Source organism: Lepisosteus oculatus, chromosome 8, assembly GCF_040954835.1.
Source record: "Lepisosteus oculatus isolate fLepOcu1 chromosome 8, fLepOcu1.hap2, whole genome shotgun sequence".
Taxonomy (NCBI): Eukaryota; Metazoa; Chordata; class Actinopteri; order Semionotiformes; family Lepisosteidae; genus Lepisosteus; species Lepisosteus oculatus.
In genome coordinates this window covers 49,474,510-49,499,688 of record NC_090703.1, presented here as the reverse complement: position 1 = coordinate 49,499,688, position 25,179 = coordinate 49,474,510, and the positions used below count along the sequence as shown (strand labels likewise).

The following is a 25,179-nucleotide window of genomic DNA, read 5'->3' as shown; positions in this document are numbered from 1 at the left end:
GTTACTTTTGCCAGCACTGCTTAAAAAGGAAGAAGATGCATAATGCAGTAGCAGACAGAGACTAATTTGATCATGTGTGGTATGATGAATAATATTATGAAATATGACATGCAGACACACAAATAGAATTACAGTTTCACAATAAATGGGTTTACAGGACAGACAAGGTACTGTATAGGTGTACAGTATAAGTACTGTATACTGTACTGTACCTGTATAGGTGGAGCTTGTTGTCCTTGCTGAGGTACATCTCTTTGAGAAGGTTACCCATCCAATTATAGGACAACACTTATTAGATTGCTAGTTCTTTAGTCCTGTTATATATCTTTCAGTTTCTGAATGTGTTGAAACAGCAGTACCAATCTGTTTTTTTTCTTTCAGCTCCTTTTACATCTGCACAGCAATCAAAATTGCACGTGTGCCTTTGTGAGCTCTGAATTAAAAAGCTGGAGTGCATCCTATTGCTGGCAAATGGAGCTTATTTCTGCTCACGTTCAACCTGAAACAAAATGACTGATACTGTAAGTGCCCCATTCAGAATTCCGAGTGCACGTACGGACCTACGTGCTGAATACATTCCTGGAATGAGTGACACGGGGAGGGTTCAGGGCATAAAAGTAACAGAATGCATGAATTCAATGTGTGCTCATGCTGTGTTAATTCCTATTTAGTGCTGCGTGTAAGTACAGTATTTAAAGCATGTACAAAATTAAGTGTATTATTATTAAAATTAAGTAACTGCTACACCAGATTTCCAGCAGATGTACATTATATATATTTCAAGAAGTATAATCTCTCTTTTTTTTTTTTAAACTCGCGTTGTTCCTTGTGCTGCTGGAGTATTGAATCAAGATTCCAGGCGCAGGACAGCGCGTGTCTTCTGAACGTGAAAGTGGGGTTTGCCGATGCCCCGTTTGAATGAATAGCTAGACGGGAACGGAACTGGAGGTCAGATACGGCTGTGTTTGACAGGAACGGCACTCATCTGACACAACTAAGGAATGGGAAATGCTGAAAAAGAACTATTGACATTTGGAGCACTTCACTAGGGAATGAGTATCTACCTGCAGTCAATAATATTTTATGCAGTAGTATTTTTTTAATGCATCATTTATCCCAGGAGAGGAGTGACCAACCTCGCGAGAGTAGCCTTGCATTTAACAGCTGCACGAATGCTGTCTGTGGTGGTGCCGAGCTGTCATGCAGTGTCAGCTTCCTCAGTATGTTCTAGAGACTCTGCTGACATCGTGTGATGGAGAACGAGAAATTAACCCCGTGTTCCGCTGGGACTCGGCCCGAGGGGTCGCTTGAAACAAGCAGAGCCTTTCACTCCCGGTCTGGTCATGCGTGATCCTGGCAGTGCTGGCAAAATGAATTTGCCGTACAGTAGTTCCACCTTTCAGTATTCATAGTATAATTATTCGGAATTACTTCCAACCCTCTTTTCGAATTGGTCGTCCTTATTGGGCTGTATTTCTTGAAAAGGAGACCCCAGTTAGAAAAGTTTGAAGGTTTGATTTGAAAGCTTTTTTTTTTGTATATTTGAAACCCTGGACTTCTATAATTAAGAACAAGGAGCTGAAGAGCTGCCAGTCGTGGTCACACGCTCCCAGCTTATTTAGTTACGCCCAGAGAGGGGGAATGCGGCATCATTTTTGTAAAAGATAAGCAATGGGCAGCTTTAGTCACACAGCTACCGGTGAAGCAGTCTCCAAAGCATGTGGATTCCTGTACAGTATGACCATCTGTAACCCTGCAGTGTTACTCTGGTTTACTAAGAGGGAAATTATTCCTGGAACTTTCTATTGGTATTCATTAATATAATGTATTGACTTTTTTTAGATCTGTAATTAATTCTGATGTGACTTCCCTTCCTTCCTCGACAGCTGTTTGCTGTGGCAGCTGTGTGTTTTTGGGAGATCCGGTGGCCGTTTCCGATCCAAAGAGTTACCCAACACTGGCTCATGAAGGGAACCAGTGTTGTCCAACAATTCCTGAGGGAAAGAGCCTGGTTTGTTGGAAATGTCAGATTTGTACTGTACTGTCCCATTGGAAATTCAAATTGAAAAAATACTTTATATATTACATTGCAGAACATACCAAAAGCCATTATGGGATTTGCCTTATAGACAGATAACTGCTTATAAAAGTCCTTGCTTCAGGGTTGGATAAATGTCTGTTCTGTTAACTAGTGATCATTTTATTTCACATGTGCTCATCAAATAGTGAGGTTTTAATCAAGGCGTAGAAGTTGGAAACATTCCTCTAAACTAAGAAAATAGCAAGCAAACACAATGCAGTCCTAAATGCTCAAAACATTGATTTGTCAGCTCCGCTTGTGATTGAAATCAAGCACGTACAGCCACTTCCCAAACTATAAACGCACCGCCTGGTGAATCGGTGCTTAGTGGCAGACGGTGTGGGGCTTTTGGAGCAAGAGGCAAGAGCAAACCTCTAGAGCTGCAGGAATGCACAACTCCACCCATCACACCACTGCCCTCATCTCAGCCTTACCCTTGGCAAGCAGGCGTCCTGCTAGGGGAATGGCAGTGAAGTGCAAAGTTACGTGTCATTAACACACCTGCTGCCTCAGGCGGTCTGCCAGCCGGTAATGGGTTAAATATCATTCTATCGAAGGGTTTTTCAGAAGCTAATTTTCACAGTATTTTAGAGTTCAAAATGTGCTCCCCTTGGAAGACATCGGTGACCTACGCCTTCTGTTCGCACTTCCGCTTTGTAAAATATTGACTTTGTGGGCTTTAAACGAGCCAAAGCTGGACGCGTTCCTGTCCGGTGTGAGCGCAGTGGCGCCGCTGCTGTCTGCGGAGCAAGCGTGGTGGTGGGGTTCCCGGGTCCGAGGGGCGCATGCGTCCCGGGGCAGGGCCCCCCCAAGCCTATGGGAAGCTCTAGAAGGCGCTGATGAGGCCTTGCCGATCATGATTCGTGACTGGCTGCCTGGGCCTGGCTGAACGCAGTGATTTGTTACTGATCATTCTGTCTGAATTACTGTCTGTAAAATCTGCTGTGGCACCATCACACAGGCTACTGCAGATTTAACCAGCAGCATAATTAGATTATCCGCTGCTTCCCTAATGGCTCTGTAATATTGTTTAGTTGTTCTTTTATCCTTGATTTGTTTCCCCCCTCTTTTTTTCTTTAATAAATATAATTAAGATGTCTGCAAATCATATTGAGTTCCTGCAGGAGAGCTTTATTGGTCTTGTTAAGGAAATTTAGCAGCCTGTCATTGCTGGCCTGCTTTGCATTTAAGCTCGCTGTATTAATATTCATGGTGCAGTGATAATTATTTGGACATCACGGTTTAGAGACATTACTTTTGTTTTTTTCTTATTTGGCTTTAAAGGTTACTTGGTAAAAACAAAAAAGGGTAGTATTTCCAGTTGACCATTCTGAGCTGTGAAAGAATCAAGGCACTTGTGGAAACTCTCCATGCAGGTGCATCTACACTGAGCAAACCGTTTTCCACACAATCTGTAAACAGCTTCCTTTTAACAAAAAAAAGGTTTCTTACAATTCTGACCAGCTTTTCACTGCCAGGCGCTGTCGGTCTGCGCCGGGCTCTTGGGGTTGCAGGAGCTCCCTTTGCATGGGTCGGGAGGACACTGCCTGCTGGCCTTCTTCCTGACGTCACACCCTGTCCCTGTGAGGGCGCTGCAGTCTGACCGCGGCCGCCGTGGCCGCCGCACAATCGCTTCATCAAGGCTTTGCCCTGAGCGCTAGACTAAAGCTTTATTTAACCCCCTGTAACCCCTTAGCTCTGCAGTGAGGGAAGAGAATTTGCAGCTGTTTGCAAGCCCTCTGACTGAGGACTGTCCAGCTGGTTGCATGTGACTAATGACATTCGGGAGTAGGAAGAGATTCCTTGATGTCTCAACACATGGCTTCAGTCCCGGTCTCTTATTTAGGCCACTTATTGAGGATACACGAGGTGTTCGACCATTGTTTTTATCTTTAATCTTGACAATTTAGTGGGGCTGAATTTGTTTCAGATTTGTTCATAGCATTGAGCAGGTGTAACGGTCTATAGGAACAGTGATTTATTAGAGAGACCCCTTATGAATCAAAGAGCTGAGAAGTAATGGCTGAGCCCTGTTTGAAGACACAAGTCCTGTCTACTATGAAGCAGGTTCCTTATTGTAGATCCACCAATTTGGAATCGCCAGGTGTTTATTTTAGAATTTATCTGGCAGCAGCTCCTGCGCCCAGTTGGGAGAAATTCTGCCCCATTTTATACAGCCACTGGTCTTTAAGCTCTGCAGTGCTGGACAGGAGAGACATCAGCAGCTCTGATTGACATCACTGCAGGTCGCAGGGGTCCGAGGGAGCCCTGGCTGACTAGTCCCGTCCCACCCGATCAGCAGTCTACTCACAATCAGCCTTGGTCTAGCAAAGTCTGGATCACTGAGTTTAACCTGCTGTCTGACCATGTGCTTCCTACAGAATGGTTATTGAAAGGCAGTGGTTCTGTATGGATTCTGTTTCCATGTGAGGCTGAAACAGTACCACAGTCTTTGCTCTGACTTGCAGAACTGTTTTGCTGTCAGACTCCCAGGGAAACAAAGCAGAGCCCTGCCAGGACACCTCTACTCTGTGTGTTGTCCCACGACCTTGATCTTTATAGCCGCCACCTTCACATCCAAATAAAGTGGTCTGTTTATTCAAGGCCAGCAAGGTAATATCCGTGAGCCAAGGTGAAAACCGTGAAAGCAGCTCGGAAACATGTTCCGTATGAGGGAGCTGCGAGTGGATAATTCACCTAGCTGTTACTAATGGAAACTAATTTGTCAGCAGCCCACTTTCAGCACCCAGTCAGTGGGGAGCCCTGTACTGTATTATGTCCAAATATTCGGAATGTGAAAATAGAAATCAATGTGTGCAGTCCATGAGAAAATAAATACATTTTCTTTAAAAAAGCTCAAAGCTTTGCAGAAGTTAATCTAAATCGTGATGCCTTTGATTTTGCTCAGGAAAAGCTGAACAGGGTTACGCGTCAATAAGATATCTGAAAGGATGTTTGTCCTTCTTGATGCCTTTCTTGTGCATTTTTAAACTTCCCAACTCTGTCACATGTCTTATGCACCAGGTCTAAGCAGGAGATGTGAAGCAGAATGCTAAAAATCGTCTGATGGCAGTGTCTTGGGTTTTACATAAGTGAATTGCTGACTCTGGATGAAAGCATTTTTTTCTGCAGTGGACTATTTGTTTAAATATTTAGTTTTCATATACATGTTTGGCTTTTAAAATGAGCCATACGGAAAATGTACTATCAAGTGGTTAGAAAATCTCAGGAAATTAATGAATTAAAATTAAGAGGTGTTTTTGAGGTGCTTGGTGTTGGGTTCAGACAAGGCGGTTTGGTAAAAGGTACTGTAGCAGGGCTTGTTTTGGCAAGTGGATTCTCAGAAAGGACCTGGCCCAGTTAGCACGTAAGTCCTGCGCTATGTCGAGACCACTTACAATGTAGCTTGGCATGAAAATAAGACACATGATACTTCCTGTAGGAAGTACATTTTTGGAGTCATAAATACTGTATCAAAGTAGCCTTATCACATGCCATGTCATTTAAATCTTCGAATCCTTGTAGTTACTTCTGGGCAACGATGTTTCTAATTAGAGCTTTTGGACCTGTAGTTGCAATTCTATTTGGAGACGTTAATCTGTTTAGTTGTTTTTTTTTTAACCCTCCTTCTAGCAGCGAGCGTGACTGAGCTCAGCACAGTGACAGAGCATCAGACTGAGTTCTCCTTTTACAAAATACCCAAACCACCTGTCAGTGTCCATCTCTTCTCCAGCAGCACAGTTCTGACAGGGTGGCCAGGGTCTGCAGTGGAGATCCTCTCTCGCCCACTGGCCAGCTTTGACTTTGCCAGTCCTGGAGCTGCTCACGTCTGCTGTGCTTTTGTTTCAGAGTTCCTGCAGGCAGCATCCATCACAGCAGTAAAGCATTAAAAAGCACAGACACTAATTTCTGTAGTACAGTATATCCGGCACTCTTTGGGTAAACAAGGGTTTACATGGTTTGGTTTGCTTCATGGAGAAAAAAGGTTTGAACAACTCAGCATGGCTAGATTAAGTCGGTATTCTCACAGGAAACATCCATTGAAGAGTTACCGTTTTCTTTTCAAGGTCATTGTGTCCACTAATAGCAAGGGGTTTAAGGTTGGTAATCATTTTAAGTGCTAGAAGGATTTATTCTGTTTACGGGGTTCTGACAACTGGCTCACTGTGAGTGTAACACCAGAAGCAGGGCCGCAGGCACGTCTGTTCAGTGACGTTTCATCACCCTCTAGGGGGGTGAGATACACTTCAATTTGAAAAAAGCTATTTGAGTCATCATCAGTGACTCATAAAAAAAAAAGTGTTAAGGTATTTCTTACTTGGTCCTTTCGGTTTTAAAGAGACTTTCCTCTCGGAGCTGGTCTCTTAGTATTATGAAGAGAGAGCGTGTTCTGCGTTTTCATGTGTTTTCTGCCCCCCTCGCTGGTCCTTGCAGCCGGAGCTGTGGGCGCCCCTTGCCCTTCCCCAGGCGGTGGCCTGTGAGCGGAGTGAGGCTGTGGTCAGGCTCTGAGGCAGAAGTACGGTCGGCACAGCACACAGAGGCAGTTATGTAAGATGACTGGGATCTTAAGTAACCTAATACTGGTCTGCCTAAAAACTCCAGCTAACTGGAAAACCAGAGCCCACTGAGGCTCTGCAGACCCTTGGGCTCCTGGTATGCAGACATTCTAAAGCAAAGCTAAAGACAATTATATTTAACGTCCTTAAAATTTGTTTATGCTATGCTGAACTATTATTCATGTGAGCTCATTAGTCTTCAGTACAAAAGACTGCCATTCGGTTGTTTTTGGTTAGAGTTGCTTTTTGACGTTCACTGTGCACAAGTGCAGCAAGACTTGGCTCTATAAATATTTAAATTATTTTCCTTTCATTTTCTTTGTTTTAGGTGTGTTTGTCTGCCACTTAAAAAGTTGACAAGGCTTTATTTGTCTTAGTCTTGTCTTAATCTTCTGTTTTGTGAAAAACATTTTTCATTTTTTTTTATCTACCAGAAGTAGTCCGTGCTTCATCTATATATTAAAGACAAGGACTGATGTTATTTTTAGAACGTAGGTCTCAAAATAAGTTTCCGTGCTTTCAAATCGCAAGCTGTTGTCACTTGCACAGCAGCTGCCAGCAAATGGGATGTATTTTACATTTTTCCTTCAGGTCAAAACAGATGTGATGTGGGTACTTTATAAGGTCAGACTTCAGGTATGGTTTTTCCTTTGGTTTTGAGGCCACTGTAGAATCTGTTCTGTTCAATTCTTCTTTGATCTACATGTAATGGTCTCTGTCTCTCAGTGAGTATCCAGCCTGTAGCAACCACTGTCAGCAAGATGATTTGCAATGCACAGTATAGACGAATACCATGAAGATTATTATAAAAAGGGTGAAAGCTGCCAGTGAAGATTTGAATGTTAATTCTGGAATTGTACTGGATTTTTCTAAGAAGGGGGGAAAATACAATTTAATCCTTAACAAGCTTTCACTTCCTACTTAAATTCCTTATTCGGTAATTTAAGGGATAGTAGATTGCTGACTGCCTGGCTCTTTCCAGTGTTTTTAACCTGTAGTTGTACTCCATGTTCTAAACAGATAGCAGTGGCTTTCTGTAGCTAGTTGTTCTTTCTGTGGACACAGTCTACATGAAAGAAGAGAAAAACACATGGGAAATAATCTAGCACAGTTTAACTGAGAAAAAAAAAAGCATTGCTGTGGAGGGTGGTAAAATTAGCCCTGCCTGCCTGTGTAAATTAGGCCCAGGTCTGCTAACTTTCTCTTCCTGGTTTGGTGTGTGCACAGCTGTGATCCCAGCCCTCTCTCATGAGAGAGAAATCACAGTGCCATTTTCCTGCTAGTGAGGTAGGGCTCTGGGTACAGTATATGACTTAGATATTATTCTGGTATATTTGCAGGCTTTCTGTACTCAATACTTGGTACAACTTCGGACTTCATAGTTGTAAATGTGGGTCACCCTTCCTCTCAGGACATACAGACAAGCGTGAAGCCCCAATGCACTGTAAGGTTAACCTGGGGGACAGAAGACGGGGCGCAGCTTAAAGACAGGTTCTGAAACCACGGGTCATACCAAGACAGGTGGGGTACTGTGTTTTAATGCGTTTTTCTGACTAGTGCTTTTATTGCTCGAGTTCCTAGTTGCCTCCAAAACTACAAACCTGGCAGGCAGATGCAGCAACTGCATTTCATTCTGGTCTAAGTCAGGCGGAATGTCCTTAGCGTAGCTTGTTCAGTAACCTTCGATGGAGCGGTTTCTGCGTATATGTTTATATTGGTGTATTGCTGATGTATTGCAGGATAAATTGGCTGTGTTAAAGTGGAGTGTTGTGGGTGTGGGACTCTTTGGAGGAGCTCCACTTGACTCCCTGGCAACACAGCTGTTCAGGAGCAAAGGGCTCTTTCCCGGCTCCATCAGACTCTCCCACTCACCTGCTATCGTCAGATACAGCGGCGTGCTGACAGGGATGTCATGGCCTACACTGTTAATCAGAGGGCCAGGGGACCGGGCATGACAGAGCTGTAACTGAAACGCCCGTGGTGTTAGACCAGATTGTAGGAGGCAAGCAGCGAATAAAAGCTCTTGGCCCCGAGAGGAGGGGAGGAGGGAGAGGACACAGCCTGCGGTTCACCACACATTGGGCACCACACCCCTCCCCCCAACGTGCACAGCACACACACATCCATGCACACTCCCGTATGGGAGACGTCCGCGGTCACCATGACAACCACCACCATTGCCATGGTATCTCTGGACAGTTCCCTCCAGTGCGCTGCCTCGCACTCGAGCAGCCCCGACCCTCTGCTCGCACGTACCGCACATTACGCCGCAGGACACCACCGGGTGCTGCACAGCGCCACGCGCGTCTGCTCTCTCCTCTTGTGCTCTTCGTTTGCAAGAAGCAGCGAGCACCTCTTCAGGCATGATCTAAATCAGCGATCACTGCAAGCGTGAATCGAAAGGTCGCCCCCCAACACCTTTATACCCCAGTGGGTTGGTTAATGATAATGTCGTCGGTTCACACAGCAGGGCTATGTTGTTTCTGCCCTTGCAACCCTTCTCTGCAGTGAACAATAAAAAGTATTTTTTATCTTCACTGTGAAGAAACATTAAGGAATATTGTAAGTGATCTGAACTGCATAGAACCAGTCTTGGTCAAAGCATGAAGATCAGAAGGCTCGATTTGTACAGATGTACCTGCAGCCTAACCCGGTTTCTCCTTCCCAGTAGGATCCTGCTCAGCACTCTGCTGTGGACACTGGCTCTTCTTCGCCTACATGGTGAAGGTGATTGAGTGTTCTTCTGGACAGTTTAAATCCCACCCCCCTGGTCTGCGTGTTTGCTGCATTGCTGTGTCCCAGCTTTCTACCTCTTATTTCATTGCAAGCGCATTTAAATTAAAGTTGCCAGGATGAAAACATATCCCTTCAGCTACTTGTTAATACACCCAAGGTGTTCTACAGGTAGCAGTAATGAACAGGCCAGAGTTCTCTGTACTACCTTGAATATATTCTGTTAGCTCAACACTACTTCCACCTAGTGTTCAAATCCAGTACTAGTATCCTCCTCCATATTGCATCTCTCGAGCCCAGAGTGATGTCATTATTTTCTGGCTCCTGTATGGAGATTCTTCCGGTATTGTTGATACAAGCACTTACAGTCCTCATAATTACAATTCAGAGTGTACAGGCTGTATGAACAAGTGGTCTTATGTGTGTGCTCTCCTATGTGGGTTATTCTGCAGAGATTTGATCTAATGTCTTGAAAATGCTACAGTACATTAACTAAAGGCCCTAGAAGACATGTAATTGTTAAAATGGTAAATAAACTTGCATGGAAGTGTCCTGATTTCCCTCTAATGACTGAGCAGCGAAATCCATCTGATAATGAGAAGGGACTCCCACAGTTAACATTTCCTTTCTGGCACAAGGTGGTTGTTCAAAAGCAGTGGAGTGGCAATGTGGCCTGTTTGTTTTAGCTGTGGATGAAAGCATCAACTAATCTGGCACTACAGTTTCACAATACGCAGCTTGCAGGCGGAACTCAGACACGTGCCAGAGCTTTAGGTCCCTCTTTGTACATCTTCCATGTTTGCAAGAGTCTGGGCTTGTGATTTGTGCTGGTGATTCGCGCTCTTGGAGGTAAAATAGGTCATCGAGATTGTCCTCAGACGTGAGGCATCACTGGACACTGCCCTCCTTTAAGAGTGGCAGTGAAATCTCGTCACTGTCACTCAGCGGGTTAATGGATTACTTTGTGTTGAGCGCCTTCAGAAACGGTGCTGCAGAATATGACGAGCCACGGTTTTCAAAGGTTGACTGTTTTTATTTAGGTTTCTTCTCCGTGCCTTTGCTCGGGGACAGGGTGAAAGCTCACAGTGAACGTCCCTGCTGATAAAATTAGGAAGACATCCGTGGAACAGACTCCACTGTAAATATTTCCTGGAGAAGCTGAAATTTTTAACTTAATTATTCGACAACTGTAGTGTAGAGTAGGTGCTACCTCCGAGTTTCTTCTTTTCTCTATTTGGGTCTCAATATCTCTTCACTGCTATTAGTGCCCCGTGCTCGTGTGTGGCCTGCATGCCCGTAGTGAACGGGACCCATCTCAACCTGCTTTCTTCTCCGCTCTGCGGGGCTGAGGTGTAGGAAGACAGTGAGTGGGACAGCCCCCCACTGCAGCCCATCGCAGGGCAGAGAGAGTCTGTCCTCAGCCAGATGGAGCTAAGAGCACTCCTTCCACCTGTCGCTGTGAACTGAAACCAGCACACCTGCCAGCTCCTCGTTTTCGAAACGCTCAAATACCTTCGAGGAGTTTGCACCAGGTGGCATGTCACTGACAATTTTAAAAGTCATTTCACCTACTAAAAATAGCGTGCCTTATTAACAAAGTCATATTCTGCGCTAGAACAGTGGCAGTAACACAAATCCATTAGACTATATAGCTGCTAGCTTTTTAAAATCTTGCTTAAATACAAAAGCTTAAATCTTTTCACCATAGTTCTTTATGTAAAATTTAATTTTACAAGATCACTCTACTTTGACTTCAGTTATGCTATGTGTGCCATTGTATTGCACTTTGAGTTCTTCAAAAACCTGAAGAAAAAATGAATATTTTACCATCACCTTCTTGTTCCAGTCTGGGTGCTGGGAACCCCCCTAGTTTTCACTGCTCTCAGACTTCTGGGGGGGCTCTTGCTCTGAGAACTTGAAGACTGCATGGAAATTCTCCCTCACCTGCTGTCAGTTCGCTGACCTCCCACCAGAGAGGACAGAAAGGTGTCTCAGGGAGGAGAAGACATGATCAGATGGAGAGCCTCGAAGAGGCTGGCTGGTTAATTCCCCATCCTGACTGTTGGCGAGCTGTGAGAAGAGGTTTAAAGAACAGGCTTGGGGCTGGTAGGGTGTTTCATTGCAGCTCCTGCGGCCCTGAGACAAATATGGCAAGGTGACCTCAGGTACGCATAAACTCATGAAAGGAGACCGCAGCTGATCAAATACACCTGAGAACAGAAAGCAGGAGATCATCTACGCACGCCACGGTCTTTGAACCAAATGCCTATATACAGTGTATATATAATGGATTTCTTGCAGTAAAGCTGTATCCATTGTGCATCATTACTCTGAGCGGTCACTAATGTAACGAGATGAAATCTTGGTACAAGCTATCACTTTGGGTGAGATTCACAGCTTCTCTCTTGGTAAGCAGCACATGTTAAGAAAGGGACATGATATCCATTATGCACCAGTTTCTGTTTTCTTTGTTACAATAACAGAGTCTGGTTTGTAAGTTGGGGTGCAGAGGGCTGAAACTTCTGGGAGCCTGTTGCAATGTAAGGGGTAGACACTCCCCTTGGGCATCGCATATCACTGCCCTTCATCCACAGAGCCCCCGGGCTGGATGCACTGCAGCAGATCCTAGTTCATCGTTTCCGTATTCAAAGAATCAGTAGACCCCTGCTGGACCTTAGAATCGAGAAAACATTCTGTGATGGGTTTTTTCCTGGAGTGGAAGAATATTCTGAGTGGTGAAGGCGTCCTAGGAGGGTTATTTAAAAACAAACGGACTCCTTTTAGTGTTATTGCCAAGAGAAATAAAGGCCACCCATTTTTTTTGTAGCACAGTGTCATGAAAACCTGGCGCAAGAGTCATTCGACGTGCTCGCCGTTCGTCAGTGCGGAGCCCAGTAGTAGGATTAGTAAAAATGGGGTGATAAGTCACCTTAAAACCACCTCCATTTTATGTCAACACGAGCGCGACAGCATTAATCCTGCCTGGAGAAAGGAATGGTTAAAAGCGAATCATGTGCTCCATCTAGCGATCATTGGGAAGCATTGTTTATATGGGAAATGCATTCAATTAGCTCCTTGCTGGGAAGTGTTCGCATTAAACGCAGAGTTTCAACCAGTTACAGTACTTACATTTTACAGTTTGCTGGAATATATTCGTTCTGATTAAAATATTACAAATTGGTAAAATGTGAAATAAGATATTTAATTTAAAGACAACGCTGAAATGCTGTAAACCTTCACATCTGTCCGAGAACTTTTCTCCAGTCCCGATTATTTTAAACAGCGGTACCTCTGTCCTGTAGACACCCGAAGTCGTGTTATCGATAGCAGACTATAGCTGGCCAGTTGGGGGGTATCGGTAGAAATAACATATTGTGTTTTTTTCTACCGCCTCTTCCTAAATTGATGATGGCAATCCGTCCGGTAAACGCGTAACGTTTTCAAGCCGAGCAGTATCCGAGTAAGGATCCCTAAACTGTTGTGGCATTTAGGTTGGATTAATAATTCAGCGTTTCTAAGTGTATGGGGCAGTAAACTTTATAGTTTAAACGTTCCTCTAATGCTCATTGTCATCTTCATTGATTCGCTTTGATGCCTTACACTAAAAAGTGGAAAGCCAGGCATAACTGGTTTACTCAGTGCATTAGGAGATCATCTTACAGCAATTTTTTGTAACCCGAGAAAATGGTAATACAGACTCTCGGCTTGCAGAGTAAATACTGTTTAGCTTCTGCATTATTCCTTCTTCCCGATGACACAGTACGGTTAGTAGGATGCTTTCCCAGTGTTTGCCGGATCAACAGTGGTTCGTAATGAATCTTTAATGAGCATTTTAAAAGTCATAATGGCCTGTCACTAATGCCCATTAATGATCTCTGTATTCGCTCGTATGGGCTTGATGGTTCTCGCTGGTACCTCTGAGATTTCTTTAAATATGGCTTAAACTTCGGAGCATCTACTCCGTCTGATCCCGCACGCCTTAAGACAGTGATCGTCTTCTCTTAAATACTTTTCTCCTTCGGTAAGCATGGCATTTCCTTTGCGGAGATCAACGTCAGGTAAGACACCTTCTGCCTATGTGATTTATTCGACGTGTTGTTGATCGTTATACATTTTTGTTGTTGCCGAGTTCGGAGCCTGTTTTCTGTGCAATATTTCATGAGCATAGCCGACAGGAAACGTTCTGGGTAACTGGACTTAGTGAATTGATTTTTGGAGTTGTTTGACACTTTCTAAAATATGTATTTTGTATATAACCCATGGCTTGGTTCTGGATAATTTTTCTGCGTCGGTTTGTTGTCAGAAGACCTGCTCTGTGTTGACGACGCAACTGCGGGTTTCTCAGAACAACGCCCTGCGCGGAGCTGTCCGAGGTGCTGAAGTTACAGTCGATAATAGGAACTTGCTGTAGACGGTTATGATATTAAAATATTAAAATTGTTATCCTTTAAAGGTGGCACATTTAAAGTTTCTCTTGTACTGGTTCGACTTCTCATGTATTCTGTTACAGACTTTTCGGACTGCGTTCAGCCTGTTGCTTAAATGGAGATGGCTTGCCCTAAGGAAAACTAATGCACCAATGTGCTTTTTTATTTTAATTTACTGAATTTACTAGTGAAATAGATTTTACTTTCTTTCATACAAAGTATCAGACATCAATCAAATGTTCTTCTGTAACAGTTGTCGCCAAATACGCGTAGAACACTTCAAAATTCTTATTTTCTTTAACTTTAATAACAGACCCAAGAATGTTGAAAACGTGTATTCAATTTCTCTATTAAAATAGTTTCAGTTTTCTTGACAGCGGGTTAGAGCTTACTTTAAGATGCGTTATTCCGACAGAAGCCTATCGCGGTATGATTGTACTGAAATTGATAACAGTTTGAGTATAACTTTCTTTAAAATAATAAAAAAGTATGAGGATTTTAAGTCAGGTTTACTTAAAAAATCACTTTTAAACTGACTTGGTTCATACGGTAATAGACAATTTATTCGGTCGTTTTTTCGCAGTAAACCTGTACCTAAAATATTTGTTATTACTAAAACTGTATTTATTTCCAAAGTATTGGGCTAGTTTCTCCTTCTCCTGACCTTTTGTATGGGACTCAGATGTCCTTCCCCATCCCTGCAAACGCACTGCCTATTGAAAGCTGCCCAACAACGAGCCGATATCGATCCTGCAGACTATACTTAGAGACGCTGTGCGCCGTGACTTTAACGATTGAAATAAAATACTTCGTTTCATCCACACTTTTCAAAACACCACCTGTAGGTTAAGAAAAAGATGTCTTGTCAGCCACCAGCCAGATTAATCTGTCGCAGTCTTATTAAAGCTGATTTTCTCTTCGGTTAAAAAGACGAGTTTACATAGATTTTGCTCGATTTACATGCTTCATATAGTATAGTTTTAACATCAGATGCGTAATCAAAGGTATCATGATTTCATAACTACCAAAATACTTTAAAATATTAAGTTTTCCACTGTTAAAAAAGCAAATTATATAAAGCAAAAAATATGAAATGCCCTAATCTAGGTACCAGATTACAGAAATACAATACTCAAAAGAATTTAATCATATTCATTGTTGCACTCTCTATACAAATAGGACATATGTTTTAAAAATATACAGTTCGCTTTTCGTGTTAAACGCAGAAATAACGTGCATTACCTTTATTTACGAGTTGTCAAGTCCTTGACTTTTCTGTTATATGTGGTATATTGTTAACTGTAGGTGGCGCCATTGTGGGGATATTGCAGATATGGGCCACAAATAACTCGGAAAAAAAGCTACCATGACCTTTTAAAAACACTTAAGTGCAATTAAATTGTGAATTGTGAAGTTCATATGAAAAGCGCAAGCACATACTGTAGTTTTGACGAGGTAAGGATGATTTATTATCAAGGACACCTGTTTATTCTGAAACCACACTTAGCCCTGCTAAAACCGGAGTGAATGTAATCACCAGTGTTGGTTTGCGGGGTGGTGGCACGGAGCTTGTAGGAGGGAGTGTGTCTGCGTGCTTGTCTTCGGGATAACTGCGGTTTTGCCACTGTGATTTTGTCACAGATTAACTCATGGCAAAAAAATAATAAATAAAAAAAAAACTCCATGTCGGCCATGTTGACCGGTGCGCGTCGGAGGCCGCGCTTTCAGAAAACAGTGACCTCTCCGGAAAGATGAAGGTGGACACAACGACCAGAGTTGGTTTCCGGCGGTTCTCGAGCTCACCGGGCAGCTGCTCTCAGACTGCCGGTTGTTATCGGGTCAGTAATCGAATCAAAAGCAGAACAGCCTGGGCTTTACGAGTCTGGCATTACGACCGGGTACTGTGCCAACAACAATAACTCTAATAATATTAATAATAATAGATTATTGTATTCAATATTTTAATTATTATCTTAATGAATTCACAATGTTATTAATGCAGACCTAAAATAAAGGACTTCGCATCTTTGAGAGACAGATCCTCAAAGCAGAATTTAAAAAATAGATCAATATTATGTTTTTTATTTTTTATTATTATCATAATCAACATCATTATTATTATTATTATTATTATTATTATTATCTAAGGACGATGGAACAACCCCATGAAGGGCCCAGTTAAACCTTGTGTTGAACAGGTTGCCGTTTTAAACTTGGAAAACTAATTTCAGCCGGAGGTCTGTCTGCGTTTCAGAGAAGCGATCCTGTAGCGTGTGTGGTCTAGCACCTCCTAGTGGCGGCTTCGGAACCGATCCCACCTGGTAAACAAGGGCTTGACTTGGTAAACGAGTTTGGCCTGTTAGAGGGCAGGAATTGGAGCACTTGATCAGAGCAGCAGCTATACTGTACGTCTGGGTTTGTCTGTTCGGCGGCGCCTGCCCGGCTCCCTGGCGCCCGGTTCAGAGAATCGGACATTTTCTTTGCAACGTTGTCCGTAAGTAAGAAGCTGAAGGCTACAAGGGTCTCATTCCGTGGCGCTATGTGGATCTCCAGATGGGAAACATTGATACAGATACACGGTTATCTGTTATGTACAGTACATTGTTCATTAACATATTATAAATTATGTAATAGCTCTTCTCACACAAAAAAAAACATAACGGGTAAAATTAAAGGTATCAGTCCTTTGTTAATGTGAATGTTGGTTTGTTAAAAATTAAGTTTTTGAAGATGGTTTGCCCCTGAAGCGCTGTGCATCATTCCTGGATAAAGGTCTTTAGCATTGACCTTTGTTCATTCGACAGACGCCTTTAACATAAAGCAACTTACAATCGCTTACAATTCTGTCAAGATGCGAAGGGTGTTATTAATACATGTGAGTACTGTCTGCTGCCGTTATATTGACATCCCTATACTGAATGCGTTTTAGTTAAACCCCGAATTATTGTGAACACCAGGAGCTATTGTAAATCCTATTTTAATTGCTTTAAAGTTATTTTGGCTGAATCTCGGTACAGAAGTAAAAAAAAAGCGATTCTAATTAATTTAAAGAACGAGGAGGAGCAGCCGTGTTTTGCTGGAAAAGATGCCGAGGCAAACGGATAACGTCTTCCACCTCCCGGAGAGACAGCGGCGTGCCTGGAATTTCGGAAAGCTCGTCACCACCCAATTCACGAACAACTGGCGCCGTCTAATTCTAAGCAAATATTCCACTGGTGTAGCAACGTGCAGCTTCACAGAGCAGAGCCAGCGACCCGCTTGCGAATGATAAGCCACGTGTTCATTCCAGTTCTGAGCTGGATATGAGAGCGCACGGCGCCGCTGCCTTTGTCGAGTTAAAATCCCCTTTTTTGTTTTTTTCAACTGTTGCTTTCAAGGTATCGGCACGGGGGGCGTTCTCTTTCATCTGCCCGTGTCTGGCTTGGTTTTCCTCTCTCTCTCTCCAGAACCTCCGCTGAAACACCCTGTGCCGCTTGCCAGGTTGTGACACAGTTGCTGTGTCTCTTTGGAGGTATTTGATCATCGCGGTCACGTTTGTTTGGGTGTCTGTCACAGTCTTGCTGTGCCGCTCAGGGGAGCAGGTGTGGAATCCATCTCTCTGCACATCGCGTTGTGTCGAGCGGGGTAGCGCAGTCAGGCACCGAGGACCGCGCCGTGTAGCTCTCAAGGACTGGATTCTCGCCGTGTATGTTAACGTGAAGAGCCGTCGGCTTTCGCTCCTGCCGCACCTGCGATAGCCGCCCTGTGGGAAGACGTGGGTGTGTTTCTACTCCTGCGGCTTTCGACAGCGGGGTCTGCAGTTAGGGAAGACGTGAAGACGGTGTAAACAAAAAATCGATTTTCTGTGCTGTTCTTTTTTTTTTCCCCTTTCCTCGCCTTGTAACCGTTAGATTTTTGTTTTCGGCGCTGCGGGGATAAAAGGACTGTAGCTGTCGGGCCGGCGGTCTGTGCGCCTCCCGGACCCCGCGCGTTCCTCTGCCCCTCTGCATTGGGTCCTGCGGGGAGGCGGCTGGGGCGCTTGTGCGGGCAGCGCGTTTGAAATGTGTTTCAGCGGTCTTCTCTCGACTTGACACAACAACAAGGAGGGGCGAGGAAAGGTGGCGCGGGATCCATCTCGGTTGGTCGGATTCGCTCCGCTACAGTGACTTTTTTTTTCTTTCCCTCCCGTGTTCTCCTACCACTGAAACAACATCCATGTCTGTCTGAGAAAAGAAAAAACCAGCGGGGGGAAAATGCGCTCCCTTTCTACCGGCTAACAGGTGTTTTTTTTTTTCCTGGCTGCGTACCTGAACCAGTCGATAAGCCACTGGATCCGCGTTTTTAAAATGAGCTGCGGGCTTCTTCTCAGCATGACGGGCGCTAAGAGTTGCGTTGCTCAGACAATGACACACAGCTGTGCGGGCGAAGCGCCTCTCTTACCCCGTGTCGCTACAATTAGCGCTTTCTGAATGGAAGCGCGCCTGTCTGCGTTTTGGGGAGGATCGAATTCGCCGAAGAGACCATGCACTGCTGCCTCCCGTGAAATATAAAAACACGAGCACCTTTGAACTGGCGTTTCAGTGTTAAGTACAGCGGGAGCACCTGTGCGATCTCCCGGTTTTTAATGCGGAAAACATCTTCGACAGTTACGAAATGACCGCCTTACGCGCTTAAAGCCTCTTGTGGATTACTCTTCATTTTTCAGTAGAACTCGAGCGGCCCGTGGAGCGAGGAGAGGTTCGGTTTGTTTTGTTTATTTTTCCTCTGTGAGTTTGCTCATCACAAAAACCGTCAAGCTGTCGATGGCTGCGGCGATCGCCAGCTCCCTTATCCGGCAGAAGCGGCAGGCGAGGGAGCGGGAGAAATCTAACGCCTGCCGCTGCGTGAGCAGCCCCAACAAAGCCAAAGGCACCTGCGAGAAAACCAGCCGGCTGAGCGTTTTCTCCAGGGTCAAGCTCTTCGGCTCGAAGAAACGTAGGAGGAGGCGGCCAGGTCGGAAGTGTTTTTATTAGCCGACTTCATCACGTTAATTGTCACCACCTTCTTCTTCTTCTTCTTCACCATCATCCTCATCCTCATCAGTATCATCAATCATCTTCACCATCATCAATATTACCTCCATCCTCCTGGCTGGGCTAATTATTACGGGCGAGAAGCGCTGGGAACGTGACATTTGACTGTGCCCTGTGGTTAAAATTACCCGGTTAAATTGCTGGACATTGACGTCCTCTATCTGAAACGTTAACTTGGAGAGGAGAGTCTGGCTATGATGTTTTTCTCCTCCCAGTATAATATACATGGCGTGTGGTTTTCAGAAGTTTATTCTGACATGTCCTAATTGATTGCGCCTCACTGTAACTCCTGTTTTTAGAAGGTTAGAAATAAACATACTGTGGGCCCCTGCAGTTTTACTCTCTTATTTGCACGTTTTGGGGACTTTTTTTTCCTTCTCCTGTCTAAACCTTACAGTAGAGTGAAGTGCACACTGGAAAATCATTTAACTCAGGCTCTGAACGACTGTCTATTGTCTTGAAACATCTCCTGACAATTATAAAACATGTCTTCGTGGTTTCACTAACTAGCCCACGGGACAGTTGCTGCAGAGTGTTCTGTTTAATCATTAAAATGAATTTTCCCAGTTCCTTCAAGGGCTGCTGTTTGGATACTGATCAGCAGTTCCACTACAGTCCTGTTATTGTGTTGTGTAATTTACAGTAATCTATACAGCCATAATTCATGCTTCAAACAAGCATGGTGCTGTAGCACAGACATTCTTGATTGTGTCTTTATAGAGTACGGACATTCTTGTTTACTGTATTACAGGGTACAGATAGTCCTGATCAGTATATTCCATCTGGCCAGAGCCTTTTTGTCGACTTCTCAGAGATTTTAACCACTAATCGCATAGGAAAGGTTACAAATGAGAAGAAGCCCCTTTTGGCAGTTAGTAGTTAATTCTTCCAAGAATGTCATCCGGCTGTTTCTTCCATATCGGGGATCTTGGTATAGGCATCAACAACATGGCTGGGTAGCTTGTTCTGTACTCCCATACATCACATCTGTGAATTCATAAAAACTGTTTCTGTCTCCGCACCCAAATCCTCACATCACGTCTAGGCTAAAGGCTATTATACTTTTAAATAAAAAGCTTTTAGAATGTTGTGTATTAAAATTGCTAACAAACAGTATTCATATGGGAACTATTTCAAGTATATTACTCATAAAATATCAGTCATTGGCTTCATAATCACAATAATTGTCACAAGCTGGGGTTCCTGGAGAAAACTCTACCAGATGTTACTTTACTTTAATAAGCCTGTATTCAACTATCATACATTTTGTTAAAATGGCTTCCCTGACTTTGTCCTCGTTTGGTACTGGGATTGAACGAACACATTTCAGAGCAGAAAAATCCTCCAGACTATGCCTCTGAAAAAGGGTTTAATGCAAATTTGAAAGATGAAAAGCCCTAGTTGCAGATAAAACACTGAAATAGTTCCAAAATACTTGACTTTGTTTATGTGTATGCTGGAAAACAATAGCATTTTGTATAAGTAATGGCACAAATATAATACTTTATACTGTATATACTTTATTTAGCAGAATGTAGGCCCCTGCTTTGCCAGGGCTGTTTGTATGAATGATAATCATTGTGGTTTGTGTGACCCATGCTTCTCGAAGAAAATGTAGATTGGAATGTCTTTTACAAGACAGCACTGCAGCAACTTTTTAATAAGCCCTCATTGTGTGGAAATTGCCTGTTCTGGTCTGTCTCAATGGGAATATCAATGTGAAATCCACTGCAGTGTACTGTTTATTCTCAGACCCACTAAGAGTGAACAGTTCCTCTACTCCTGTGCTGCTGTAAAACACATTTGGTAAGCTAGGAATATGACTGAGCTGGCTGATTACATAATGTGCATCTTGTGAAACGGAATCTTAACCGCTTGTTAAGTTTCTGAGCCTTTTAGCAGGAGTGCAATGGACATCTGTCACTTGAAGCACACTGTCCAGGCTAAGATAAAGCAGTATGGCTCTTGTTTTTTATTCCTCTCGAGGTACTCCTGCTTTATAAGTATTCCCCGTTTTAACCAGAAAGAAGCGACACTCTGGGATGTTGGTACCTGCTCCTTTTATGTCTGTGTTGCTTCATTGACTCTTTTCTCCAATCGCAGTTAGAATATTAAAGAGGACCAGTGAGCAGTGAGCCCCATGTGCGGCTGACCTTATCAGCACAGGGCTCTCGATGGTCCATGCCGTAGCTCACAGTGAAGGGAACTCATCTTTCAATAGCGTGCTATAGCACCTGAGCAGCACCATGTTTTCAATACCGGGTCACGGGGTTGTTTAATGCTACAAATTGGATTTAATAAATCGATTAGATAATATCTGAAGATGAGAACCATAAATGCACAGGCCTTCCACATTTCCAATTATCCAATTACTCTTGATCTTGTTAGTAATTGACGTGAATGTCTCAGAGTTGTGTTATTTCTTTGATTCATATTGAATTGAATGGGAAATAAGCACTAAAAGCTTTTTTTTTTTTGCTTTGCCATTGTGACCCGTGTGATTCATAGACAGTCTCTAGATTGCACCTGAATGGAAAAAAAAAAATATGAATGTGATGTTTTTATTCAGGTTTGTGGCAACTCACCTTGTTCCCTCACCAGGAAAAACAACTTTCTGATGTACAGTATGGCCGGGATTATTGTATTGTGAATTACTAGTGTTCAATTGTTTTTCTCCTGTTCATGAATAATCCTTTTCGTAGTTCATTACATTAGATTAATGCAAAAATGTAAAGCACAAATCTGTTCTTTTGCAGTGTTGACAAGTTACAATGTATAAAACTGTACACAAATTGAATGTTTTGGCAAGTGAGTAGATCTGTCCTGTGCTGCCTACTGGAAACCACAAACCAAAATTTAATTAGGAAGAGGCTGTCTGTTTCCATCTGGAAAGGATTCAGATAGAAGGCATGTGGAACAGAAAGCAAATATAGTGCAAGCAAACCTTGAGAAGTCTTTACAAATGAGAAGCGAAGATCAAAGTGTGGTAAGCCATAGCAGGTCACATTGACTTAGTTGCTGGCATGTGGGGAATAGTACCAGTGTGTACAGCAAAGATGAAAGAGAAGTCTGTCAGGCTGGACTTGAAGGGGTTGAAGAAACATGTCAGTGCCGTGTTCCAGTTCTTCAAGTCCAGCAGTGACGCTCATCTTGTCTCCGCAGAGCCCCAGCTGAAGGGCATCGTGACGAAGCTGTACAGCCGGCAGGGCTTCCATCTGCAGCTGCAGGCCGATGGCACCATCGACGGGACGAAGGAGGAGGACAATGGCTACAGTAAGTGGGAGGAAACGGTTCTCCTTGTCCCTGTGGCTTCTTCCAGCTCACTGCCCTGCTCCTGCCGCTCGGGGGCTCCCTCTGAATCCCGCCGCCTGCAGACTGAGTGTGATCCCGCCTGCGCCGCGCGCTACCTGCCTGCCTCCCCTTCTCCACTTTCTCAGGGGGCCTCTGGCCAGTGTGAGCAGCGCCGCTGTCTAGCTCTTACCAGTGAGGTGCATGTCAAACCAATGCACATGATCTGATGCACAGTTCCCTCCCAAAAAGGCTGGCAGCGATTTTTCTTTTTCCCCTTCAATTGGCTCAGATCCAGTAGGTGAGAATTTCTAACGTGCACACTGGTTCCGTGACGAGCCTTTTCAGGGTTTCTCCTGGGTTACAGTCTCTCGCTCTTGCGGCCCTGCTACATTGTCACTGTCAATGGTATGGCGGAGCAGTGATTGGGTGAGTTGCATATTGTAAAGTCCTGTGGATAAGTCCTAACCGTGGTCTGTTGAATCTGTCTGCAACTGAATGTCTATGAGTTTACAGCCACAGGTACCACACGTTGCCTGCCATTCACTGTCTGTTCACCTTGTACAACCACACAGCCTTCTTGTTAGGAAACAGGTCTGAGTCAGTCTGAGTTGGAAGTACCTCCCTTATGAATTATGTTTAGAACCAAAAACACAGGACAACGCTTTCATGTAAAAGCTCTTATGGAATCAGTGCTTGGAATAGAAATGTAGGCTGACCAGTAAGCCACAGTACCCCTTCTGTGTATGAGGTGGCACTGTGATTTCTGCACGCTGATTTTAAGAGCTGATAGCCAGAAGAGAAAGAATTGCCTGAGAGAGCATACTGAAGAAAATCAAGGCACTAGTGATGTGTTTTCTCTATTATTACATTTCACACCTGAGACAGGCATCTGTGACCGTGAACAGATGGGTTAAAGTAGGCTATGCCAGGCCAGTGTTATAAGTTCTCCACTGGAACCAGATTGTCTGATAAAGCATGATAGGAATGAAATGTGCAACTCTGATCCTGCTATCAGCAAAGTCTGGGGCAGTGACAGTCAGGACTTGTACATGCTCTGTGTCGAGCACGTGGGCTCCGGGCGGAGGTTTTATCTGCTGGAAACCTTGTTGCTGACTCCTGCCCACCAGGCCAGCACTGGCAGCCAGTCTAGCTGATTATGAGCCACTGAGCCCACAGGCCGCCTCTGCAGGCCTGGGCGTTCGCTGAGGAGGAGGATGGGGTGTCGTTCAGATCATCAGTTATTTTGTTTTTTTTTAATTCTTTGAAAAAGCTGAAAATCAACTGAGTTGAGATCAGAAGTGGGTCAGATTGCAGTGATGGCTGCTCCCGTTAAGAGACAAGACGTCTTTGAGGACTGCTATGTAGGGCAGCTAGTTGACAGGCTGTCAAATACAGTATTATTTGAGCAGTGCCTTGAAATTAATCCTGCACGCTGATGGGGTTGAAGGTCCCGACACCCCTCTAAGCTACCGGCCAAAAGATCCCCAGACTTGCACAGCTGGGGGAGAAGCATCATGCAACAAGGCAGCTCTGTAAGACTCCACTGCCCCCCCACAGACAGTAGAGGCCTGAGCAGCAGAGAGATCTGCGCGTGTCAACTGTTGAGGCTAGGACTGTCCAAGGTCAAGTGGCATTGCTTTATAACTCTTATGCTGTCTTCTTTACAAAGCCAAGACCAGAACATAAGGGATAGAGACTGCTGCTGGGATGCAGAAGAATAGGACCTAACTGTGTACTGATGACCCATAACTCAAGTGTTGTATAAGAGAAGCCAGGCTCAGAGCCACTTTTTATTGCATTAAGCATGACCCCTTCCATTCATTCATTGTGTGCACTGACATTTTTTATTTAAAGACACTCTAGTACAAACCATGTGAAAGGAGTTTTGTTTCTGTGCATTTGTTCTGTTATTGATTTAAATTGTTCATCGCTCATTCTACAATTTGTTGCTTTTCTTTGTTTGTCTCTGTCTCTTGGCAGGTGTATTTAATAATAGTGTATGTGAACCAAACCATAGGCTGTTTTATAGTTCCATACTTCGCCGTGTGATGACACCCAGACAAAACACAGTTTTGTCCTGATGCAGCTATCTGTCCAGCAGACATGACCTGTGCATCTCATTGGGCTTTTATTCCTAACATTGAGGACACTGTCAAAGCTAATTTAATCCCTGTTATATCATGGCTGCATTAAGCAGATGTGACATGCTGGTGGCAGCAATTAGCGTCAATTCAATTAGACATGTTGCAGGGTGGGTACTTATCAGATATTAATACCCAGTGATGCACACTACTGTATAGATCACTCATGCTGATGGGGAAAAAAGAGCTTTATAACCACTTGGCTTGAACATCACACATAACTACAGAAATAAGCCACATCAGAATTACATCAACATCAAATTCTGTAGACAGGGCTTGCGTGCCAACAGTGGTTGATTCATTGTGATAATGTGTGGTCTAGGATGTGTGCTGCTAGACGCAAGAGAAATGTATTCATTTCGCACATCTGTTTTTTTTCCCCTTCACATAATAATTTTGCACTTTGCACTTTGTGTACACTTTAAAAGATCATTTGTTTATGATCTTTCCTTTAAAAAGGGAAACAGCCCCTAAGATGCCGAGCTGTCTCACCATAACAGCAATAGCATCATTAGCCTGCGGATGCTGTGATCTCCATGGCGACAGTGGTACCGAGCTCCCAGATCTTGAGTGATAGTGGGAGAGGGCCCCCACACAGAGGTCAAGCCTCAGGCCAGTGCTGCTCCTTTTCTTGTCCAGCGGCACAGGGAGGCTGCCCATCTCCGCTTTCTGCAGGAAGCCAAGTCCAGGCCACTGTGCTGCCCTGTTATCACACAGAGCGCACCTGTCAGGCATTTTAATGTGCACTAAAGCAGCATCAGAAATTTAGTTAATTTTGGGTTTGTGTGCAATGCCTCAGGGTTTCCAGTTGATTTTGTTTGAAAATAACATATCCTCACTTTGCTTCTGATTCTTAGTTTTTTTTTACTTTAATCTGCACTAATTCACTGCGTCCTTGAT

At 43.9% G+C, this 25,179-nt stretch overlaps 1 protein-coding gene across 8 annotated transcripts in view; it reads left to right on the top strand.

Annotated features, from left to right (window-relative positions):
• Positions 1-25,179, top strand: part of fgf13a (fibroblast growth factor 13a) — a 126,610-nt gene that overhangs the window by 77,187 nt on the left and 24,244 nt on the right. For 6 of the 8 annotated variants that reach the window (XM_015351593.2, XM_006632888.3, XM_069193719.1 and 3 more), the window contains one exon: positions 22,010-22,120. In XM_015351593.2, the coding sequence (XP_015207079.1) occupies positions 22,010-22,120 (111 nt within the window). Of the gene's footprint in view, positions 1-13,180; positions 13,428-16,862; positions 18,768-22,009; positions 22,121-25,179 lie in introns of those variants that run through there. The other 2 variants (XM_006632887.3, XM_006632886.3) reach the window with 2 other exon arrangements.